A 23849-nucleotide genomic window follows, 5' to 3' on the forward strand; every position below is an offset into this window, starting at 1 on the left:
AAAATATCATCAGTCATGTTACTTACACTGTAACTCTATCCTTATGAAGTCTTGAATTCCCAGGTTCTCTAAAAACACTCCTGAGGATGCAGTAGTTTTAAAGAAAAATGAGACATCTGCACTGAATTCTCCGTGGAAGGTGGGGAAATGCAGGTAGGATGTCTCTGTGTTGAAGGAAGCTGAATTCCAAAATGTTCCTGGTTAACAGAATGAAAGGATGATAGATACAGTGTTATCTAACATTTCTAGTGTAAGTTTTATAACCGATAAACAAAAGAAATGTTCAGAGAGTCCACATCCACAGAAGCTTCCCTATTAGCTCATAATACAAAAAGGTAGGCAGTACTGGGAATGTAGAATAATGTTTCATCAAGAATAAAGGTGCTCAGCTGAGGCAACAAAAAACCAATTATTAGGAAACAAAATTAATTTCATCTGCGCTGAGAAGTCCGGTAATGTCCTGATGTATCCTTTCATGAAGTAAGCAAACATAGCAGCTATGAATGAAGTATTATACCTACATTAAAATAGTATGGCTGAGGGAGCTGTTTAGCCTGGAAAAAAGAAGGATCCTTTTCCCCAGGCTAAACAGGCTAAATAATGTGGGGACCCTATTGTTCTCTGCAACTGCCTGAAAGGAGGGTGCAGTGAGGCAGGGTCCATTGTCTTCTCCCAGGTTACAAGTGACAAGATGAGAGGAAATGGCCTCAGGTTTATATTAAAGGTGACAAATATTTTTTGTTACTGAAAGGATTGTAAAGCATTGTAACAGACTTCCCAGAGTGGAGTCACAATGCATAAAAGTGTTTGAAAAACTTGTGGATATGGCACTTGAGGTCATGGTTCAATGGTGAACATGGGGGTGGTGCAAGGCTGACAGCTAACACCTTTTATCTTAAAGGTCTTTTCTAACCTTTACAACTCTAGGATTAGTTAGTACAAGCAATAACAAGCATGACACTTATTAAATATATATTTTACATAACAAGGAAAAGAGACTTGTTATCATTGTAGTCCAGTGAAATTTACCAGATATCTCAAAGAATGCAGGACAAATATTCTTGCAATTACTGTGGAAGAAATCAAATAAGTAAATTGCAAAATTAAAAAAACTAGCATAGATATTTTCCTGGTTTTATCTATTTTTAAGTAAGCATCCAATTGTAATTTGCAAGGTTTAGTTATTGATTTTTAAAATGCTGATGTAAAATGTCTAACATCACCCTCTTCTAATAACGACATAATCTTCATTTATGGTGTTCAACTAGAAGTACCTTGTTAATATTGCTGAATCCTTACACATATATCAGTATTTCTTTATTAGGCTATATTTCTTTCTAAACCAAATGAGACATTCAATACTTTCTTATCTAATTGATCAAGCCCATTGAATATTCTCCTGATAATGCTGTGATCTCAGTCTAACAGTTATGCAGAACTGTAATTTTTGCTCCAGCCATGTTCTGTTTTTAGGATGGAAAGGGAGGAAAAAAAATTGAAAATTTCTTTCTTCCCTGCAAAATCAAACCCTATAATACAGTGTATATGGAGGCCTAGTCCACAGCCAATGAAATCAAATTAAAGTCCATTCCCTCATTCCAGCAGAGTTTTTACCATTTTTGGAAGGGTTTGGAACCCAAATCTAGAAAACCCTAGAAAAGCAGCATTGCAGGTTTTTCACACATATTCTGGCAATTGCTTATTGTGACTTTTGACACTCAGGAGTACTGCCAGCTATCACAAGTTAAAGCAGCCGTCAGGACAACATTTACATGGTAAGGCAGCTGTGAGCAGATGGCTCGGGCTGGGAAGGGAACATGTAGCTTTGCACCTTGCTCTCCTGTGCTGCCTTATGGGCTTCTTGAAGTTACCAAGCTGTGAAAAGCACCACCAGACAAAAGCAGCAGCCTTACATATTGGCATCAATTTTAAGCCTATGTTCCTCAGCTGTGTCAGGTCATGGCTCCCACCGAGCGAACTTCACAACTGTTGTGACTAACAGCTGTGTATCAAAGCTATTTAAAAATAATGGACTGGCTGTTACCACTAATTCAAACACAATAGGAAGTTTAATACGGTAATTTATGCAAAATTGGTATAACATTGCCAGCAATTAGAAGAGAGGCAATAGGGGCAGTAACAGTCCAGTAAAGTAATGATATAATTAGCTTCAATGAAGCATTTGAATGATATTTGTAAACCAAAATGGAGTCCTTGGGGGACGGTAGGGATAGGAAGTTTTATTTTTTCTCTTTTAATTTAGTGCCTTTTCTTGTCTAACTGGTTTTTTTTCTCAGCTCTGAGAGCTGTGTAATTTATGAATGGAAAGATACTTTATCAATAAAGCAGCTTAAATAAAGGCTTAGGACAAGTATATTAAAAGTATCTTATATTGTTGTAAATCATGGTGGGAAAAAATTTTCTTAACTTTACAGTATCTGGCTCACAGTCTCCCATTTATTTTTCTGGAACTGCCAAACACCATTTGGTTAGGAAATCAATATTATTTAGCATTTTATCTAAGCTGTAATACTGCAGTCTTCCTATGAGTAAAAAGAAGGAACATCCTATTCTTATAAATTATACATGAAGATATTTTTTATTGAAAAATATACATATGTTTTTGGCACATATCAACTAGCCTTACCAACTTACTGTAAAACAAAAAAAAAGGGACAATAATAACAAGACAGATAAATTAGCCTTCTCAAAACAATCGTGTGATTGCAATTTGCAATTTACAAATTTACAGTTTGTAACGCTATTCAAGTTCCTACTCAAAACTAAAATCTGTTCATAATTTGTATCAATTCCTTGTCATATCTCTAATGGTTGCATCTTCATTCTGCCAGCAGGGACACTGAGAGACAGAGAGAAATAAAGAGAAAATAAAGATCTTATGTTTCTGAACAGTATATTTTGTACTTTGGGTTTTTTTTTTTATCTGTAAGATCCACAGATAAAAGACCAGTAGGGAAAACCGTGATCATCTAGTTCAATGTCTGATATAACACAGACTATATAAATTCCCTCAATCACTTATTGTCTGAAAAAGAGAATTTAGTCTAGGGAAAATATTCAATTGATTGCATTAAAAAATGTCAATTTACAAAAAATTCACAAATGCTTTTACTGTCAGTTTGTGCATATGTAGATATTCCCACACAGTGTAGCTTCAAATCCCGAACATTAAATAATTTCCTGATTTTATTTCCTGTTTTCAAGAACATTATTTGAAATTTCTTCCTCTATGAAACTCTTTTAAAGTTTAACACATCACCTCAGATTATGTCCAAATTCAGCAAAGGAATTTAAATGCTTTCACTAAAAATGAACCTCAACTTTAATGCTATCCTTTAACCTTACATTCTCTTCATATATGTAAAACTGTATTCACAGACTTGTATTAAACATCTTGATTATGCAGGAAGCTGCAAAGAGGACCAAAACAAAGTTGATTAGACTGAGGTAAGGACAAATATGAATTAATAATAATTTATGTAAAGCTAAATAAGGGGGAAGAGTTGAACACATGGTTTACAAATACTTCTGCTTTTGAAAGTAAAAGACATGTCCTGATTTCTCAGGGTACTGAAGAGAGATGAAACAGATTTTTTTTTTTCCTAAATTAGAAATTTACTGTGCTGCTTTAATGAAGGTATCATGAGTGGTTGATACAGTTACATCCAAAGCTCACACTATTTCTTTCTTCATTTAAATGTCAAACAGAGAACTCACATTGAATGGATTATCTGCTTGCATTTATATTCTTGCACTGTCATTTTACAGTTGAATTTATTTTTTTTTTATTCAGCCAAGTAAACAAGACTACATCAAATACCTTATTAAAGTCTCAAATACCTTATTAAAGTCTATCTGTGTCTCCACCAGTATTACCCTTATCTTTATTAATGTAAATTCCTGCTAAATGATATATAATCTTTACAAAGAATTATATTATCTATACATATGCATTTATATTATTTTTTATTAAGATCTATATCAACAATTTTATTTTTGGCCCAAGAATTAGTCTTGTGCTGACAGAATATAATCACCCATTTAATACACATAATTTTGGTGCATTAGCTATATTTCAGTATTTTGGATTTATTTTTTTTTTATGTCCTAATACTTACTGGATATTCATAGTAATAAATCAGAATATGTCTACTCAGCTCTTGTAGTGAAAAGAACAAGAAAAAAAAACACCCAACATAGAAGGATGGGTTTTTTTAATCTACTCCCACTAACTGACTCTATTGGAATTTATTCAACATCTAGCTTTTACTTCAATAATGACAAAAATAATGTCATTATTGAAGTAAAATATATGAAGTAATATATAATGTCTTCTTTTTTCATGAAGACCATAGAATTTCTATCTATTAATGTACCAAAGAGTTTGTTCATTCTCATATGCTTCAAAATCTTTCCTGTTACCCTGCTCAGTTGACATATGTTAGTGTTAATCTTAACTTTCACTATAGTTAGATATATTTTTCAATCTGATACCAGCAGTCATACCATACAATTTATTAAACATATTGTAGAGCAGAAAAGGGATTACAGAAATGAATCAGTAATAAATCAGTACTTCATTTTGAAGGTGACAGAAAAGTGTGAGTGCTAGTCATATGCATGGTGCTGAGTGTCACCAAATACTATTGACTAATGTTTTTAAATGGCCATATTCTTCTAGAATATCTTTAATACTTTCATTGTACCTTGGCATCTTATAAATACAGTTAGGTAGCTTTATAAAAAATTCTGAAAAAAATCAATAACATCTGAATGCAATTTTTAAAAACTTCTGTAAAATAAACTATATTAATATTTATATTACTTTTGGATTTTTGGGGTTTTTTTTTCTTACAGAAGGCTACTCTTTCCTCCCTTGCTTTGACTAATATGGTTTGGTTTTCTTATAAGTAACATACTTCGTTGAAGAGATCAATACTTAAAACCTAAAATAAAGAAGCCAAGTACAGAATTGGAATATTAAATAAAAGAGTGAAAAAAAAAAAAGCAACAATAAAGAGCCAACTTCTGCTGGACTGCATTTGGTACATGACTTTTCAGAAGCACCCAAATAAATAAATCTAACTTAGAAACTTATTGGAGTGCATGGTTTATGGCAATTCAATTCAACCAATTATTCATGGTTCTACTTTATTTTGCTGCAGGCATTAACATTTTCTTTTCCTCCCAAGTAACTGTCCCACAAGGAATAGATTATTGATGGAATAAGAATTTATGATCTTTCAGATTTGAGTCATTTAATGAAGTACTGAAGGTATTATAAATACCAACAAACCTTCTCCTCCATGTTTTTACATGATATGCTAGTCAGTTATTCTGAAAAACTTGGGTTTTTTAAAAAGAAACCTTTTTAATAAAAGATATCCCCTGTGAAACACCATTGTATCATTTAGTTCTGGAGAGTGACAAGCAAAAATAGCAATGATCTCTTTGAAGAGTATTCAAATGACAGTGTAAGTCCAAGAATATCTGTTCTCCCTTGTTTGACAGCACTTCTGAAAAATGGGTATTTTCCACTAGACCTTTTCTGCATTCTTCACCTACAAGGTAAACGTCATTAAAAGTATATTTAATTAGACCTTCATGAGTGTCAGCAACCTCAGGTTAGGTAAAAAGTCTTAATAGCAGTCTTCTTTCCTTCTGCAGCTTTAAATTGCTGCTAGAAGCAATGGTGTGGCAAGAGAGTTTAAACTTAATCAGTTTTGTCTAGTGTGAAAATTAATATGTAGAACTCAGAAATTACTGCAAGTCATAGCTATTTACGTTAAATGTAAAACTAAATACCAAAGCAATGTTCATTATAAAATTTACTGCTGATGCACAAAGACCATTGGAAGAAAATCCTATACTCAGTATTTATTATAACACATATTATATATGAAGAATTATATTAATATATTTCAAGACAGTCTACATATTATATATATATATATATATATATATATATAATTTCCTATGTAGGATAGATCACAGAATCTATTACATTGCAGAAGACTTCTGAGATCATCAAGTCCAATTTTTGACTGGTCACCACCTTGTCAACTAGACCATAGCACTGAGTGAACCGTATACTCTTCCCTTAAACACCTCCAGGGATGATGGCTCCACAGCCTCCCTGAGCATCTCACTCCAATGCTTAACAACCCTTTCTATGAAGAAATTCCTCTGATGTACAACCTGAATGTCCTCTGGTGCAGCTGGATACCATGTCCTCTTGTACTGTTGCTGGCTGCCTGGGAGAAGACGCCAATCCCCACCTGGCTACAGCCTCCTTTCAGGTGGTTGCAGAGAGTGACAAGGTCTCTTCTGAGCCTCCTTTTCTCTAGGCTAAACATCCCCAGCTTGCTCATCCTCTCCTTATGGGACTTACCCTCTATGCCCTTCATCGCCATACTGCCCTTCTCTGGACATCATCACATATCATGCTGGAAAATATTTATATGATAATTTTATAATATGGGTTATATGTCATAAAATATTAAATATATGTATAACACCCCAAATTATATAATAACTTGTACTGAGATATTTTATGATATACATTCATAGAATTTGTGGTTTTCTTAATGCTTTGGGTTTATGTCAAAATCTATGACAATTATTTTCCTTCAGAAATTTCTTTGTTTTCTCAAATTTTAGTTCTTACCTCCTTAAATACATGTCTTCTCATACTGTCTTTATGATGTAAAAGACTGAGAAAAATTGCATTATTTAACAATCAAAATCAATGTTCTTATTCCAAGGTTTTTGCTGTTTTATGACCATGAACTGTTATATTCTGAAATCTTTTCACTGAGCTTCTTTCAGTTCAAAATTGCTTCTTTTTGAAGTCAAATGCTATAATGTTGTATGACATTGCAAGAATATTTCTCTGATATTCAGACTGAGTTCTTGTGCTTGTTCTCTTGATATTTTAGAATTCTCTATCACAGCCTTGTCTAGAAATACTGTGATCATTCATCATCAGTGTGAAATATTGCAGCAATTCAATCACCCAGACTAAGCAAACATCAAATGAAGTCAGGGAGGTCAGTGAGTGTCAAAACTGTGTGTATGTTTTAGAGATTACTCCGAGAAAGCTAGTGGACTTCCATGTTTTAAGATCTGTCACATCTGAGGTCAGGTTATGTAATTAATAATAGTTGGGAAATTGGTGAGTAGTGGAATTCAAATTCTTCCCCCAGTAATTAGAACTACACAAGCTCTAAGTGTTTCTGTTTCATTGCTGTCTTTGTCACTGGTTTCATTATCTGTGGCCACAATGGAGGTCTGCTGCATCATAGGCTGAGTGAGCATGGCTGGTCAGCTGGGGGAGGTTGTTACCCTCCTCTGTTTGACGTTTGTAAGAGAACACCTGCATTGGGCTTCCAATTTCCTTTCCCCTAGCAAAGGAAAACATTAATAAACAGGAGCAAGTATTGTGGAGGCCACCAGAGTGTTCCAGTCTGGAGCACTTGTCCTGCCCTTCAGGCAGGAGGAACAGGGCTGCTTCAGCCTGGGGAAGGAAAAGGTTTGCTAGGGAACCTGATAGCAGACTCCAAAACCTAAGGGGAAATCATAAAAGAGACAGACACAGGGTCTTTGCATTGGTGTAAGAGGTGAGTATCAAAGACAGTGGTTATGCTGAAAGCACAGAGTTTCAGGCTTAATAAAAGTAAGAAGAAATTCTCACTGAGGACAGCCAAACAGCGGGAGAAGCTGCCCAGAGAAGCAGTGTAGGCTCCATCCTTGTGTGCTTCAAACACCAGTTTGACAAAGCCCTGAGAGACGGGTGATCTCAACTCATGGCTAATCCTGCTATAAGCAGAAAACCTCTGTAGTCCTATCACTCTGACTTATACCATAATACTGTATCATAGTGTTATGATTTGTAGGACAAATGATTAGTTCACAATCAGATGTCAGACTAGCAAAGCGAAAGGACCCAGTGGGATTTTTAAGTCTTATGAATTATCGTAAAAAAAACTAGAATGCAGTGCTGAAACACATCTGTTAAGAAGTCTTCCAGGCATAATTACTCTGACAAGACAGAGATGACACAAAAATAATACATAATACATGCTGATAAGTACATACTACATTTTTTTAATCTATGTGTTTTACTGAGTGAGCTTAAAACTATAAATCAGTACTTTACTGGTACTTCTCTTACTCATATAAACTGAAGAAATTTGAAAACCAAACATGACATCATATGATGAAGGAGGAAAATCATATGAAGAATAAAAATATTTCTAAATACTGTATCTATTACATATTCAATATAACAGGTAAGTTCATGAAAACTCATAAGGTAATGTGATTTAAGGAAATTAACCTATCTGAATATTGTAATAACTTACTCAACTGCACATCAAATATGGCCCATCCAACTCTTCAGCTGAGTTCTTTGGGGTTGTTTATAGCATTTCTTCTCCTAATTCCTAATTTTTGATTACAATCAGCAGCAGACATAGAATTTTGTGTAATACATTACTCTTGAATATAAGCCAAACATGTTCTCTTTTCCATTGAATAGGGAAATTATTAAAAACAGGAGTATCACCACAAATCTTCAATAAGGTATCATTTTGCACAAATATATTATTCTGGTTGCTACATATATGTATTCAGAATGTAAATCTAGAATTATTATTAAATTTGTAAAATTAAAATTCTTACATGTAGTTGAAAATTTGCATGTAGATATTGAATACACTGAATTACTCTCCCACAGTATAGCTTTCCTAGATGCATAAAAATTCAGAGGAGATAATATGTGTAATGTTTTGTGATGGATGCAGACATAGCTAGTGAATGGTATGTCCCCAAGATATGGTAACCAGCTACAAACTCATGTAACTCATTACTCATGCAATGATTTATTCATAATTTAATTCCAGTTGGGTAAACCAAAATACCTGTTTTAAAACTATTATAACACTTTTTATTTTCATTATTAATATGTATAATGAAAAATAAATTTCTACAATTTCGATGGTTTGCACTGGATGATGGTGGGTTTTTTCTAATTTCAAAAAGAACTGGATGATATTTTTAGAGAAGTCTATCTTAGGCTTATAACAAATAATATTTAAAAGTTATTGCAGAAAAAATGCATCACTGTTTAGCAAAACTCTTTAGTAGTTACTTACTATCACCACGGCAAAGCAAAGGCCCCAGTTTGTAAGCAGCTTCCGAGTTTGGTCTGTCAGTATCTGTGATCACAATTTCAGTTACCGGTAGATGGTCCTTGTAGGAGAGGAAGCCAGTATCATCTGTCCTGAAAAGGTAAAGTGAAAGCCACAGCTCTCCTAAATGTTTCCAATAAATATTTCATTATCATTGAGGCATTCCTGAGGAAAAGGAAAGAAACTGAAAACAAAGAAAGTGGCTGCCTAAATATGTATGTGTATATATGTTTTTGTATATGTGTGATACAAAAAAACTGTAAATAGAAACATATGCTTTGGAGTTGATATTGGATTCATTTGACAGAACTAAAAGAATTTAATTGGAAGTGGGTAGTTTTATGGTTGTGACCATAAAACAAGTGTGAGAAAAGTCCTCTTGAATAAATAGGCACCTAACTGGCTGCCTGCGTCAATGAATTTGCTCACGTCAAATTTGAAAATGAATTTTATGTTGCTGAGGACGTCCTGTATCTGTAATTGACTCAGTCATCAATATGAAATACTTTATGGCTTAATACAACTTTCAAGTAAGTCTAACTTTTTTTTGTCCTACCTTGACAAAAGTTAAAAAAAAAATCAAAAAATATAAAATATAGTCATGCTCACTACAGGAAAAACAGTATATGCTACAAATATGAAACTTACAGAAAACAAAATATTCAGCTTTGCACTCTGAACACATTTCTAGTACTTGTAATATTAGATCTAGTTCCTTGTTTAAAATCTTTGTTGACTTAGTGCCAGAACTGAGTTTTTAAATTTCTTAAGCACCATTTTTAGCCCTAAAATTCCTTTCCTCAAATCCATGGAAATGCTCAGTTACTCATGACTATTCTGGAAAATTCAATCTGTCCATTCAGTCCATTCATGGTTGAATCTTCCCTTTAAGGGCAAAGCAAATAGTTCAGAATAAACAGCAGAAACTCCTCATGCTGAATAAAATTAGTCACTTTTTTCTCCTCTCCCCTCTCCCTTTCCTATCACCATCATCATCCTTCTTCTGCATACAATTTCTGTTTATCTATTTTGGAGCACAGTGCAAACAAATGGACGGTTTTTTAGCAAACTATTTTGCTTAACTGAGGAAGGCAAAACATGGGGTTTTTATAAATGTTAATTTTTCATGAGGTGAGATATTGCAGGTTTCTAATTTAGAACTAAAAGAAAATCCCTCAAAACACCAGAAGTGTTTGCTTCAGTAAAATGATGCTGTAAACAAAAAGAAACTGAATAGAAATTATCTTCCATGGAGAGGATTTTAAATTTTTAAATTTCTAGGACCAGATTTTTTTTTTTCAAATCTTTCTGCTCTAGAGTTCTACAGACTTAAAGCTTTTGATAAGTCAAATAAGGAGTTTAGAATTAAATCTATGTCCAATGCATGAAATAAGATAGATTTCACTATAAAAGCAGACTGTCAAAGTCAGTGTTTCAAAACCATGCTGTGTAACTATTCTCTGTGCTCAAAATACACCTCAAACAAGCATAGCTTCTGCCTTCTTTTACCACCCAGTGAGCAGTATCTAGTCAACTGATCCAAAACAGTAGTCTCTAGAGAACCAAATACAACATTAATCATGGTGCACAAAATTAGTGTACACATAACCACTGTAACACTGGAGTCACTGAGAAGAATCTCTACTTAAAAGTGTGCAACGTGGATACAAACAGAAATACAAACCCAGAGTCATTATACTTTCAATTTAATACACTCATAAACATTTAAGCAACTTACTGGAAGTGCATGTGCATGTGAAGACATGCATGTAATCCTCTCATCTACTGCATTTACAAATATATTACCATTAAAAATTGACCTATATATGTGAGCATGGATTGAATGCATGACAAAACTGAGCAAGAATATTTTACATGTCTGAGAAATGGTGCTATTTTTTTTTCTCAAAATGCAATCATCTTTTAATACCTTATTTTTGTGTTAGAAATTAATATTGTTTTTATTTTCATACAGCATAATAGGGAAATTCTCAGTATTATATATGTTTCTTTAATCTCTTTATTAGAATAAATGTTGCAGATATCACCCTTGAATTTCACTGCAATAGGAAATTTTTTTCTCCAGAAATCTTTGAAGCTTGTGAAGAATTGTTCTTTGATTAACTCCTTCTTGTACTTTCATTTCTGTGTCTGCTCAATTCCCTGCTCATGTTGAGGGAACAAGCATTTTCCAACCCAACTCACTAGTCGCTCCTTTAAAGGAAGGGTGGACGTTCAGAAGAAAAAAAATATGTATTGCTTGATTTTGCATGCATCAAGATGTTTCTAAGTATCTTCTTTGCATTTTCCCACTTTCAAAAAATTAGATGTTGATGCATTTTTTTAAATGCATACATTAATGTACTCACTGAACTTGATTTATTTAAGTTAAATGGACTTCATAGTTTTAAGACCATAGAAGTTCCTTTAACATAAGAACTTTCATTTGAAAAGTCCCTCTGCTTTGTCAAATCCCATGCTGCTTTGGAGGTATTATTGAGAAAATTGTATCTGATCTTACTAAATGAAAAGTCAGGTTCAGATCTAACACTGTAACAATAACTCATTCATTATATTATTTATTTGAAAATTATGGTAAATGACACCAGAGAATTTTAGGCACAAGTGGAAGATGTACATCCTAGAAATCCATTTATTCTCTTTGAATAGGGCTCCATATGAGTGCTTGTTAGCCTATTCATTTTCTTTATCTATGTTGTAGATGAAGAAAAAGGATGTAAAAAGTCTAAACCTTAAAGTGTAGTTATAAATTATGCTAAAAATTAACTTTTTTCACAGAATGTTTTATTTTAACTTTAATTACATTCAGTCGTCTAAAACTAACTGAAGTTGTGCTAAAGAACTATTGTCTTAATTTATAATATGCAATATACTAATGACTAGAAAGTATCTGCAAAATTAAATCTTCCTCAAAATTCAGAGTGAAAGAATTAGTTATAATACTTAATGTATATAGCAATAACTTTGTGAAAAATTATGTTCTATAGCAAAGAATCAGATGACACTATGGCAACTTAGATTTCCAACTGCCTTGGCATTATAAATGTGCTAAGGCCTGTATATTTTCATTATTTACTTTTAACAAAAAAAATATTGTGAATCATGAACAGTAAAAAGTCACCATTCATCCCTGTCCGCATCACAGTTGCAGTAATGCTGGGAATCAATGCAGCTTCCCTCCAGTCCACAAGCACATTTTTGTACAGCAGGCAAGGAACCTCCCCAGTAAGTATGAGTTTCATTGGTTCTTCCAATCCACCAGCTCAGTGGCATCCCATCTAAAAAGATTAGAGAAAATCAATGCCCAGTCTTGTCTCCCACTTCTCTCAGCTTTCCCATCCAAATAAGTTTCCAAAAGTTTAAGACAAAAAACCCTGCTCAAATCTAAAACCTTTAAATGACCAGGAAAAAATAAATTTCCACCTTTACTTAATAACTAATTATTCATTTTAATACTTCGTTATCATGTATTAAGTGATTGTCACAGATTTTTGCTTGCATTAGTAGAAAAGGAAACTCACAGTACCTAGTTCAGCCAGCCATGATATTAGAATAATTAATCTTAAGCAGTCAATTTATATAATTCATTTTAAAATGGTCCATGAAAGCAGATACATAATCATCCTAAAAATCAGGATAGTTTATATTCCCTAGTAAAGATCAATTTCAGATGTTGGAACCACCAGAAACAGAATGAGGGAAGTCACAGAAATGGCCTCATCCAGTACCAAAAGTACTACAGTGTACTACTACCCATATCTGTGATGAGCTTTGAGTAGCTGAGTAGCAGCGTTAATCAGAAATGCCCAAAGACAGTTTTTCAGTCATGGACAGCAGATTCAGAATTTATATACTCAGAGACAACAGAAATCATGTTAATGGTGGTCCCATAAGTAAACTGATATATCTGATGAGCAGAAGTGAGGTTGCCCACGACTATCACATCTCTCTGTGGCGCATCCAGTCAGCATTGTTTGTAGCAAAATGATAAAACTTAGTTTCTTTAATGTTACAGTACTGCAGAATAAGCTTAAAGATATTGCCAAGCAAGTATAGCAACAGAATATCTACAGAGCACATGATAGCGAAATGATATGAAGCATAAAGATAAACCATCTCAAATGAGATGGAAGGAGGGAGATGGATGCATGAAAGTCAAGGCATGAGAAGCAATCAAGTATTGTTAAACTATAGAATTTCTTATAAATGCAATTTTTTTTTGCTTCTGCTGGAGCTCCATTTTCAGCACCTGGCCCCCATGAAGAAGATGGAATTTATTCTACTCTCAACTTTGTTTACAAGCGCCACTGCTTATTAAACCTCACTGTTAGATAAGACCTCTGTTACACTGACAATCTTTCATATCACGAACATATTGACTGCATTCATTACCACATAACTGTCAGCCCAGCAGGCCAGAAAACAGTGTGAGCAGTTTTTTGAAAAGTCAAGCTTGCATAATGGCATCAATGTCCAATATCAGTGTTTGCGTTTGCAAACCATCACCGGAGGAAGAAAACCCAGAGACCGTGTATAAATAATTTATCAGACAACACTTTAAAAAGGTTCTAGCAACTAAGACTGTAAAAAAGCAGAATATTTCTGCTGCTTTAACAGCATGCCTTAGGTTTATACTGTAGTCATGAATTAGCATTCCCAAAGTTTCACTAGGGACATTGGGGTATGTTTAAAAGCTGGTCTCAGTTATTTCTTCCTACAGCAGGGTGAGGAGAGAGTATTTACTGAAATGCTGCAAGTTCATACAGATTAGCCTGGATTTTTTTCACTGCCTTGGCAGAAAGTACTGCCTAGGCAAAATAAAGTCATTAATTAAAATGGTTAGAGATTTCTTCATAATGATCACATAAATGTATTAACCAATGACTTCTTTAATGAGATCATTTGCAAATTCTACCCAGGCTGATTGAATACAATGCATTCCTAAAATACAGTCAGTTAAGGTTTACTAGGTGGACTGTATGTTCCAAAAAATATATTATGTAACCATCATCCAATTTTCTATTTCTCAGCCATACCTAGAGAAGATTGTAAACAGCAGAAATGAGAGTGATTCAACTGTGTTTAAAAAAAGAGTTATTTTAGAAAATTTGTAGAAGTCTCATATAAGTCTCTTTCACATCTATTTATTCTTAGCATTCAAAACTAAATTTTAAATTATTTATCACAACTGATTGCACACTTTTAAAACATTAATTTTAGCACATCTATGTGCATATTATAAATATGCAGCTATATGCAATATAAACAGCATAACAATATAGATAGTGAATTATTTTAGCACATTTACATGCAAACTCCCTGGACAAAAAAAAATATAGTTTTTAAACTTTCTGCTTGAGGCAAACCAGGCTTTTGAACATCTAAACATAGCTTTAATTTGGAGCCCACAGTAAAACGAAGGTTCATCGGGACACTTTAAGCAGCAGGTTCACTTTTTTCGCTGTGGAGGTGTTTTCAAACAGATATTCTTCCAAGAGCAAACATCAGCCTAAGAAGCCCAGAGATATCCATGCCATAATTAGGGAGAAAGAATGTATAAAGGAAGAGCTTAGACACAGAACCAGAGAGGACTTCACGCAGAGGCATTCTCTCTGCTTAGTAGGAAAGAATGCCAAGGAATCAATTTTTCACATCTTAAGAGTTTCTGGTGCAAAAGCCAAAAAACTTGACTAAGTTTTTTTTAAAAAAAGTAAACAATGAAGATTTTACCTCCACATTATTTGGAGTGCTTAGATGTTCAGAGTAAAGTCTTTTAACACCATCTCTGTGTCAGTAAGAGTTAAAATTTAAATAGACTGCATAACTTCACTTTTCTTTAAGTATATCAGACTTTTCTTTATTTCTTAAGGCAATTATAATTTTGTCAATAATCCACATTTTAACTACTGAGCTTTCTAAGAATGTTTATACTGGATAGTGGAAATTCAATGTTATTGATGTGTTTTGTCAAGTACTCACAATATGCACATTAAGTGCACACATTAACTTCTGCTTGTATCTATGCACTAATTTGTGCTCTTTTAGGAACCTATTTCCTGAGTAATAATTTAATTCCTTCTTTAAAATTAAAAATTCTTGGAAGACCAAACAACAGGGGATCTTAATAACAATCTCTGTTAATTTAAAAGTCTTATGAGAGCAATTAACTTGTGAATTTAATTCTCTGAAAGATAATCATTATAAATCGACATTTGCATTTTCCTGGTTCAAATATCTCTTGGCAACTTACAGAAATCTGAGAACTCAATATTTGAAGTAGTTCAAACTCCATAGGAGCAAAACACCATAGCCTTGTTAGAAATAAATAACTTTAGTAGCCAGCAAAATAAAAGGCATGATGCAACATAATAAGGTTTGTCTGCTTTACTTACCTGACTTATCTAAAAGCCTTGACTTTTTGCAGTAGTAAGCAAGCTCCTGTTCACAGTGATTTGCAAGGTTTATTGTAGCCTGAAGCTGGTCTAGGCTGGCAGAATACTTGAAAAACACAGTGTGTGGGTTCTCTCGATTAGCACTTTTAACTCTGGTTAGGTTGGTGCTGTTATGCTGCATAATTGTCCACGTTGCATCTTTCAAAACACATGTGAAAAGTAATAAAGAATCAGAGTGTTGTGTAAGTTAGTGAGGGAAAGAGCATGTATGATGAAATCAGCCAAACTTCAAGATAACTTCTTTCATCACAGAAAGCCCTTTGGAACCCATGAAACAGACATAAATCATTGAGCAAAAATGAAAACAATTATTCATTGTTTCTATTCATAGGTAGATCATTGTGCCATGACTGTAATAGATATTCAGCTAGTTAAGATTATTCAATATGTGATGAGACCCAAATATTTGTATCAGAAATAAAATATCATTTACTTGGTAAATTGCAGTCAAAGATTAGAGGGGAAAAAAACCACTTTCCCCAGGCTTAAATATTGCATAAAATAACACTAATTCTATCCTAGAATCTACCTACATTACATACATCCTTATAGCTTGAATTAATTTATTCAGTATAAGAAAATGGCCTATAGGCCTTTTCTATTATACACAGAAGCAGAAGTTTCTTGTGTATACTGTATTACTGTAATACTAAGAGTATATATGAAGGTGAATTATTACTGCCACCAAAAATGTAATAGTAGTCATGGTGAAGGCTTGTATCATTCTTCTGTTTTGTATTTTTGCCAAGCCCTTCACCTGTGAATAGGTTGAAAATGAGCTTATTCTGTTTCAGCTCTCACTTTCAAAACCTGTAACTCTCACTTTCCTGACCAAAACTCCTTTCAAGGTAGGGGTGGGAAGGCTTCCAGTTAAAGCCCATCTGGGACAGTCAAGTCAAGCTCAGATTCATGGTCACATTTATGGCCAGCATAATTTGAAAAAAAAAAAAAACAAAAAACCCCAAGAGAAATATTATTTTTTTTGTAAATTTTAGTACTGGTATAATAGTTCAGACATTCTAAAAGCAGTATTCTAACTACTAGACCTATATTTTATATCATCAGCTGCCTACAGGTCACACATGATGGACCTGGACCATATAAAAATATCCATAAAGAGGAAAGAACGATGGTCACTTAGGATAACAGTCAGAAAATCTAAACAAAATATTTTTATCTAAATATAAAATTTTATTAAGGACTTAACTAGACTGTCAAGAAACAGCTAGAAATATGAATTTAAATTTTGGTTCCTTTTTTTGTTTTGGGTGCTGTTTTCTATGATTGTGGGGGTTATTTTTTGGTAGATGGATATAAATACAGACACAAATACATCTAAACATTACACTGAACATAAAAATGAAGACAAGCAGTTTGGATATTCAACTCGTCACACTCACAAAATTACACAAAAAAAGAAAAACAAAGTTTGTAGCATTTTAATTGGCAGTGTGGACTGTAAGCTTTTGATTCTGAAACTGACCTCCAAGAATAAAAAGGAAATGGCACCTCCTGCCCAGCTGCCTGAAAATAGAGCCCCATGAATGTCAAAGACAAGGCAGTGCAGTAAGAAACGTGGGCATCTGCCTTCCCTGCCTCTGGTGGGAAAAGGGAATACCAGTCATGAGGAAACTGGGAACAAAACAAATATAGAGGATTCATCCTGTCAGAATGCATCTTGAGATGAAGAACTGATCAATAATGTTTGCTTAATGTGGTGAATAAGGAGTGACTGAGGAAAACAGGAACAGCTGTTCATGGACACACAAAGATAAATCAGACTCTACACTGTACCTTTGAGAGTTATACCCACTTAGAAAAATTGTCATCTTTCTGCCATGATTCTTTGGTCTCTTTTAGTCTCACAGGACACTAGAATATTTTTTTAAGAGCCTGTGCCAATCTAAAATGTGCTTATGGTGAGCAAGCACAGTTCACTGTAGAAGTCAAAGTCAGGAGCTGACATGGTGAGGCCAGGTAAATTGCTCAAGTCAACATCAAAATCTTACTACAAGGTTTCTAAGAAGTCAAGTTCTCAACACTTAGGGCATATGTAGCTCTAGCCAGTTCAAATCTAGCTTATTAATATATTCTTTTAAATAGTTATAACTCTGTAAAAATAAATTTTTTGTCAAACAAAACAATAAAATGTTCCAGTCATTTTGGCTGGAAAGCATTTCAAATAAAAGCAGCTAAGTAAACAATAAAGGAGACAGCCATAAATCCAGCAGTAATAAATTCCAAAAAGCCATTTAAATTCAAGCTTAGTTGAAAGGACATATACCAATATACTATATACCACACAGAGATAACACCAACTGCTGTGTTAAAAAGCAGAACAAAATCAGATTCTGACAGCTAAAACTTCTAGTTATATAGATGATCAGATTTAAAGAACTGGTTGCAGAAGGGCAACAGGGTGAGACTGCAAGCATCCTACTGGTTGCATTTGTATTCTTCAAAAGATCACCTTGCAGTTTGAAAGATGAAGTTTAATATCAATATTCCTCCCAACAAAGGCCAGATCTAAATTAAAAATTTTCAGAAGAGTATGGGGGAAAGTCAGAAAATTTCTCATAAAACTTATTTCTCATTTTCATAAGTATCCTCAAGAGACTGCAACTTCAATGAAAACAAAGCTGCTCCCCAAAAATGAACTAATATGACATTGTCTCCATATGGAACACATGACCCATTTATGCAAAGCATAACATTCACAGCCTGAATCCTGTTATAATTCTAATTTTTATGCCTAATTATTTGTCCAATATCTTGAGCTAAGTAGTCACCTTCATTTTGTTGTTCTTGTTTACATTAAATTCAAAAACTGCAGAGACTTCTCACTTGATAACTCATGTTTCAATATAATGAGCATGCATACAGTCACAGCTGTAAGTTAAGGAAGTTTATCATCTCACCTGTCATATTGCAGTATACGAGAAATGGTCCCAAGGGGCCACTTCCATCTGAATCAATATTGTAAAAGCCTGAAGTGTTCCCTCTGTGCTTATAGGCTTCACATGATTGCTCATAGATGGCTGTAAAAGAACATATTCCATCACAAATGTAATGGCATGATTTTACATTTTATTCAGGAAACTAAAAAAAAAATATGCATGACCCTTGACATTGGAAAAGAAGTTGGGTGTGTGCTATCTCTACTAAAGAATGAAGAAAAATTCATGCAATCAAAACTATGCCTTTATTAGAAATTGTTAAGCATATTTGGTTTTATTTATCTTGGAGATCACATGGTGCATTTTTAAGCATTTTTTTCTGTATCTCCATCTCAAAATATCTCAGAGAAAAACACAAAATATGGGGGAGTAAATGGTTGAAAAATGGCTGAAAAATGCTAGAATGCCAAGGGTATTACTTAGAACCTGGTAATCTGATTTTGAGGAAACCCCCATTAACTACCTCAACCAAATCAGATTTCTGTTGTGCTGTTGTTGCAACATAAAGCACAAGGTAAAAATTTGTTGGCTTTCACACTTCATAGTTTCTTCCCATTTTAAATTGAAAAGCAAGTGACTTGTCAGAGATTTCAGTAAAAGAACTAAATTAGCAAAGACAAAATGACAGCTCCTTGGTTCCCTGTCATGTACACTTTATATCAGTCTAGGTCTAAGAAAAAAATCTGTGATACCTCTTATATATCAAATATCTGAGAAAAAAAAAAAAAGATGTATGAGTCTACCTCTATAACTGGATCTCAGAAAACATGATGACAATGTCACAGCTGGACACATTAATCTAAATTCTCCTTAACTATTATACTTCTTTTGAGCAGTCATAATGTTTTATCTTTCATTTCAAAATTGAACTGCACTCTATCAGTTATCAAAATTTTAAAAAATTCTGCCAAAATGAATGAGCTGTTAGAATAATAATGAAAAGTAGTTATGAGTGCTAAATTTTTTTTTAATAAGCTATGTTTTTAAAGAGTGTTATCTTTCTATTTTTTTGCCTGATGGTTACTGACATTATATGGCAACAACTATAAAAAGAGTCAAACAATTTATTTTACTTACTCCATGAAATAGCCATAATAAACAATTTTTGCAATTTTCAAATGCAATTTTATGGTTTCTTGCAGTAAATACTTTTAGCTAAATTGACAAAAGTTCAGTTATTCATTATTACTTTTGACAATAAAAAAAAAATTCAGTAACTCATATTATTACATTTCTCATTAAGTCCTAATCATCAGGAAACCCTAGCCTCCCTCTATCCTCATAGAAATTATTCAATTTGTGACTTTTCAAATTACAATGAATCAAATAACTTTCATCTTCACTCTGGGCTCATCAGACTTTAATGGGGTACAACAAGGTATTCAAAAGCTACTATTGGCGTATTTTCTATTTTAGATAGTTTTTCTTAATACTGTTGTTAAGAAACTTAATGGTGTTGACTTTTTATGAGCAAGATTTAAATAGACAGTCTTCTAAAATCACTGATTTTTCAAAAATCCATTTGGGTAGGCATACATTCTTTTTGTACGAGCTGCCTAAACAGATTGTATAGATTTTATATAGACAATATATAAGTACAGAATTATTTATCTGATGACTAGGACAATCTTTGTATTAAAAAAAACCAAAAAAACCAAACCAGTAAACTTCTATGGACTTTTGCTTATTATACACATGTAATGAAAGCCAGCTTACTTATTTTTTCTTCTTCCCAGAACATGCTGATAGCAGTACCAAAGTAAACCATCTCCTGTGTACCTAAGTTACATTCAATTAGGCTTTCAAAATGTGTTTATTTTATTTTCTTCTAATCTACTTCCTGATCCAACAAACTATATAAACATGTGTTTTGAGGTTTAGCACAGGATTACCTTTGGACATGCATGTAGTCCCACTAGCTCAGAAATAATAAATATTAGTTGTTATGATGAATACAGATGAATTTACCATATTTCTAAATGATATATTGATTCAGGAAGTGGAGGTATATGGATGAAAGAGGATATTGCTATCTTATATAAAATACAAAAAATGTAAAAGAAAAACACTTAAACTTTCAATCAATTTTTTGTTACATTTTTTGAGTTCCCAAGGTCTTTTGTCAAACAAAATTATGAGTATTTTTATGACTGAAAATATTTTATGAATCATAAGTTCAAATGGTTTTTACTTTGGTTTGCTTTTTCTTTTTGTTTTGTTTTATGGTGAAGAAATGCAAGCAGAAGTAAAAGCATAGTCAGAAATCAGAAAACACCTTAGACTTACGATAGTGACAAGTAGCTCCCTTGTAACCAGTATTGGCACAGTTACAGTGGAAACTGCTCCAGGACTGTGAGCACTCACCACCATGTTCACAGTAATTAGGCAAACACCTAGAACAAAACACAACATGCATTTTCATTCTTTTGTCTCCTCACTTACTATTGTACTTAGCAAGAAAAGCAAAATCCTGGAAAAGAAGTATAATGTGAAGGAAGTCATCAAGGTTGTGGGTAAGGATGCCAATGTAAGGAAAAGAAAATTAGGACAATTTCTTCCCTGGCATTCCTTTTGCGTATAAAAACATCTTAATTATGTAACAAGCTTGTGAGAACAGAAATAAGGTTGAAGATACAGAATTGTTATTAATGTTCAACTGGACACAATTAAATACAGACTAATAAACCAATTAAAGTTTCGTGTGGCAAGTTCTACAATGACTGGGATTTCTTCAACAACATGTATCAAAACAAAGCAACATTACAGCAGATTTCTTTCTGTTCTTGTAAAAATAATAATAAAAAAATCATCTAACAAATAAATCTAACCACAGCACCTGACATCTATTTCTTTTTCCAAAATCCTATTTACTTTCTATCCTAGAAAAATTCAGTATGTCTGTTCCAACATAACTATCTACTTGTAAAGCTGGTTTCCATTCTGCTAATATGACTAAGATCCTGAAGAGTTTTGATTACTTTCTTCTAAGTATACAATGTTGACTGAAAAAATAATTTACCTGTAACTTCTTAGTGTTTAAGACTGCAGCACTATACTAAAGTATAAAATAATTGTGACATGAACAAAAATATTTTTTTAAAAAGAATGCAGATGAAAATATATTGAAATAAATTGGCATACTTCAAGAAATTATTAACTAGCTTTTAGCCAATTATTAACTAGTTTTTCAGCTTAGAATTAGTTAATGTTCTAACTGCACTGAGTTTATGTGTATGATACAATCCAGAAAGTGTAAAATGACTTTACTGTTGATATTAGCCACAGGAAAAAAAGCCTAACAAAAACAACATGCCTACTAACATTCACAGGATCTTAAAATACCTTTTAATTCATCCAAGAAAAGTTAGGAGAATATTAAATTAGGATTGCAGAAAGTCCAGCATTTCACACATCTGCCCTATGAATAATTCAGGGTCTTTACATATTCACTGCTCATGGCACTCAAAGAACTTTATCTTTCTGTCATGTTTGTAAACAAGGATAAGTGGTTTTCACAGAAGAGAATTAAAAAAATAAGTATCAGGTGAAGTATAGGTAAAGTAAGTAAACTGATAGATGTCACCTGTTTTCAAGGAAATCTGTGCCATTTTTTTGGCAGTGAAACAGCTAATCTTGTATCTATTCTCTCACTCAAAAAATGTATTCCTAAGACTAGTCAACAGATGATATATGTCTCAATGAATTCTGTTTTGGAACCTGAAGATAAAATTTAGGCACCAGGCTTACAATTATTTTGATTTTAAATACTTTGTTTGACAGAACTACATAAATATGCATACTAATGTGTCTTAGGTAAATGCCCTAATTCTCTTTCTAATCATCAGTTATTATAAATACAAATCTCTAGTAAAACTGCCACTCAAGACCTTCAGTGCATTCACTGACAGCTGGTCTGCTTTTATTTTAGTCACATTTTGTGTCTTATGCCTTTTTGATAAAGACATTATCCAAAATTGTGTTTTACGTGGTCTTTACTTGTATTGACTCCCTGTTCCTACTAATTAATCTTCCTAAAATTGTTCACAAGATGAAAAGCTTAGAAGAAATTGATGATGCTTGAGCCAACCTTAATGAAAGCGAAAACAAGTTGAATTTAATTTAAATCTTTTAACGTTAAATTTAAATCTGTGAACATTAAGTTCTTTCGTCTGCTTCAGAATGTATAATGGAAAGTAGCCACTAGCTACATCAAAGATAATGTAAATTACATTATATGCTGTGACCCTACTACAAAGCAAGATTTAGAACACAGCTCTCTTTGAACAAGTTTATTTTTTAAGAAGAATATTTCTCATATTTGAAACAGTATTTTTAATACTTCATCTATAGAAATGAATTTTTAGGTTCATCACCATGTCTGCTAAAACCAGAAAAGCAACAGCTGATTAAACATTTACCACTTATTTCTTGATAATATGCTTTTAAGTGTATGACTTCCAAAAATTATATAATATTTTAAACCAAGGCAGCAGCCTATTAATAGCTATAAACTAATTTTGAAAGGAGAATACTGATCCAGAATATGAATATAGTTGTGATAAAGAAAGGGAAAAATAAGAACTTTTTATGTCAATTTTCAACTAGACACACTTTTTTGTATACTATTTCTTTATCTTGGTTCTAAATTATGGCTACAATATCCTTTTAAAAAAAGCAAATAACTGCTGCATTTTCATGCCTATTATTTCTTCATTCTTCAGCTTATTAAAACAAAAACATGAAAAAAATTATTTCAGAACTGTGATCATAATTTTTATTTTTGGCTTTTTCTTTTTAAAGATATAAACCCATTCAATCAGTTTTTATGTATGCTGCTGGCAGGACAAAAAGCCAAGAGCTCCTGGTAGGAAATTGCATATTTCTGTGTAGGGCTCAATATAATTAGGACAGACACATCTGGTACTCTCTCCTCAGAGAGTTAGCATAAATATGCTAACATTGTAAGGCATTTAAATGACACAGTGTCCTTTAAAGTGATTCTGTGAATGGTTTATAGCTAATTAGGAGTTATTAAACCAATATATATTGATAAAGGAGCTGAGAGAAACGATATTAAGGAGAAATATATGAAGAGAATTGTTTGCATGAATAAGAGATATATGAGCAATAGAACAATATAAAGATATCAGGTAATGAAATGCCTAATGGAGGGATCATGGAAAGACTGATGACTGAAAACAGTCATA

At 33.1% G+C, this 23849-nt stretch overlaps 1 protein-coding gene across 1 annotated transcript in view; it reads right to left on the reverse strand.

Moving 5' to 3' along the window:
• LOC121333367 (contactin-associated protein-like 4) overlaps positions 1 to 23849 on the reverse strand; it is a 200077-nt gene that overhangs the window by 25156 nt on the left and 151072 nt on the right. The window contains exons 11-16 of the mRNA XM_041399639.1: positions 20929 to 21035; positions 18604 to 18723; positions 15626 to 15823; positions 12355 to 12511; positions 9177 to 9304; positions 27 to 197 (exon numbers count right to left, since the gene is read on the reverse strand). Of these exons, the coding sequence (XP_041255573.1) occupies positions 27 to 197; positions 9177 to 9304; positions 12355 to 12511; positions 15626 to 15823; positions 18604 to 18723; positions 20929 to 21035 (881 nt within the window). The remainder of the gene's footprint in view (positions 1 to 26; positions 198 to 9176; positions 9305 to 12354; positions 12512 to 15625; positions 15824 to 18603; positions 18724 to 20928; positions 21036 to 23849) is intronic.

The sequence above is a fragment of the Onychostruthus taczanowskii genome, unplaced genomic scaffold (genome assembly GCF_017590055.1).
Source record: "Onychostruthus taczanowskii isolate IOZ18803 unplaced genomic scaffold, ASM1759005v1 scaffold168, whole genome shotgun sequence".
In the NCBI taxonomy this organism is placed as follows: Eukaryota; Metazoa; Chordata; class Aves; order Passeriformes; family Passeridae; genus Onychostruthus; species Onychostruthus taczanowskii.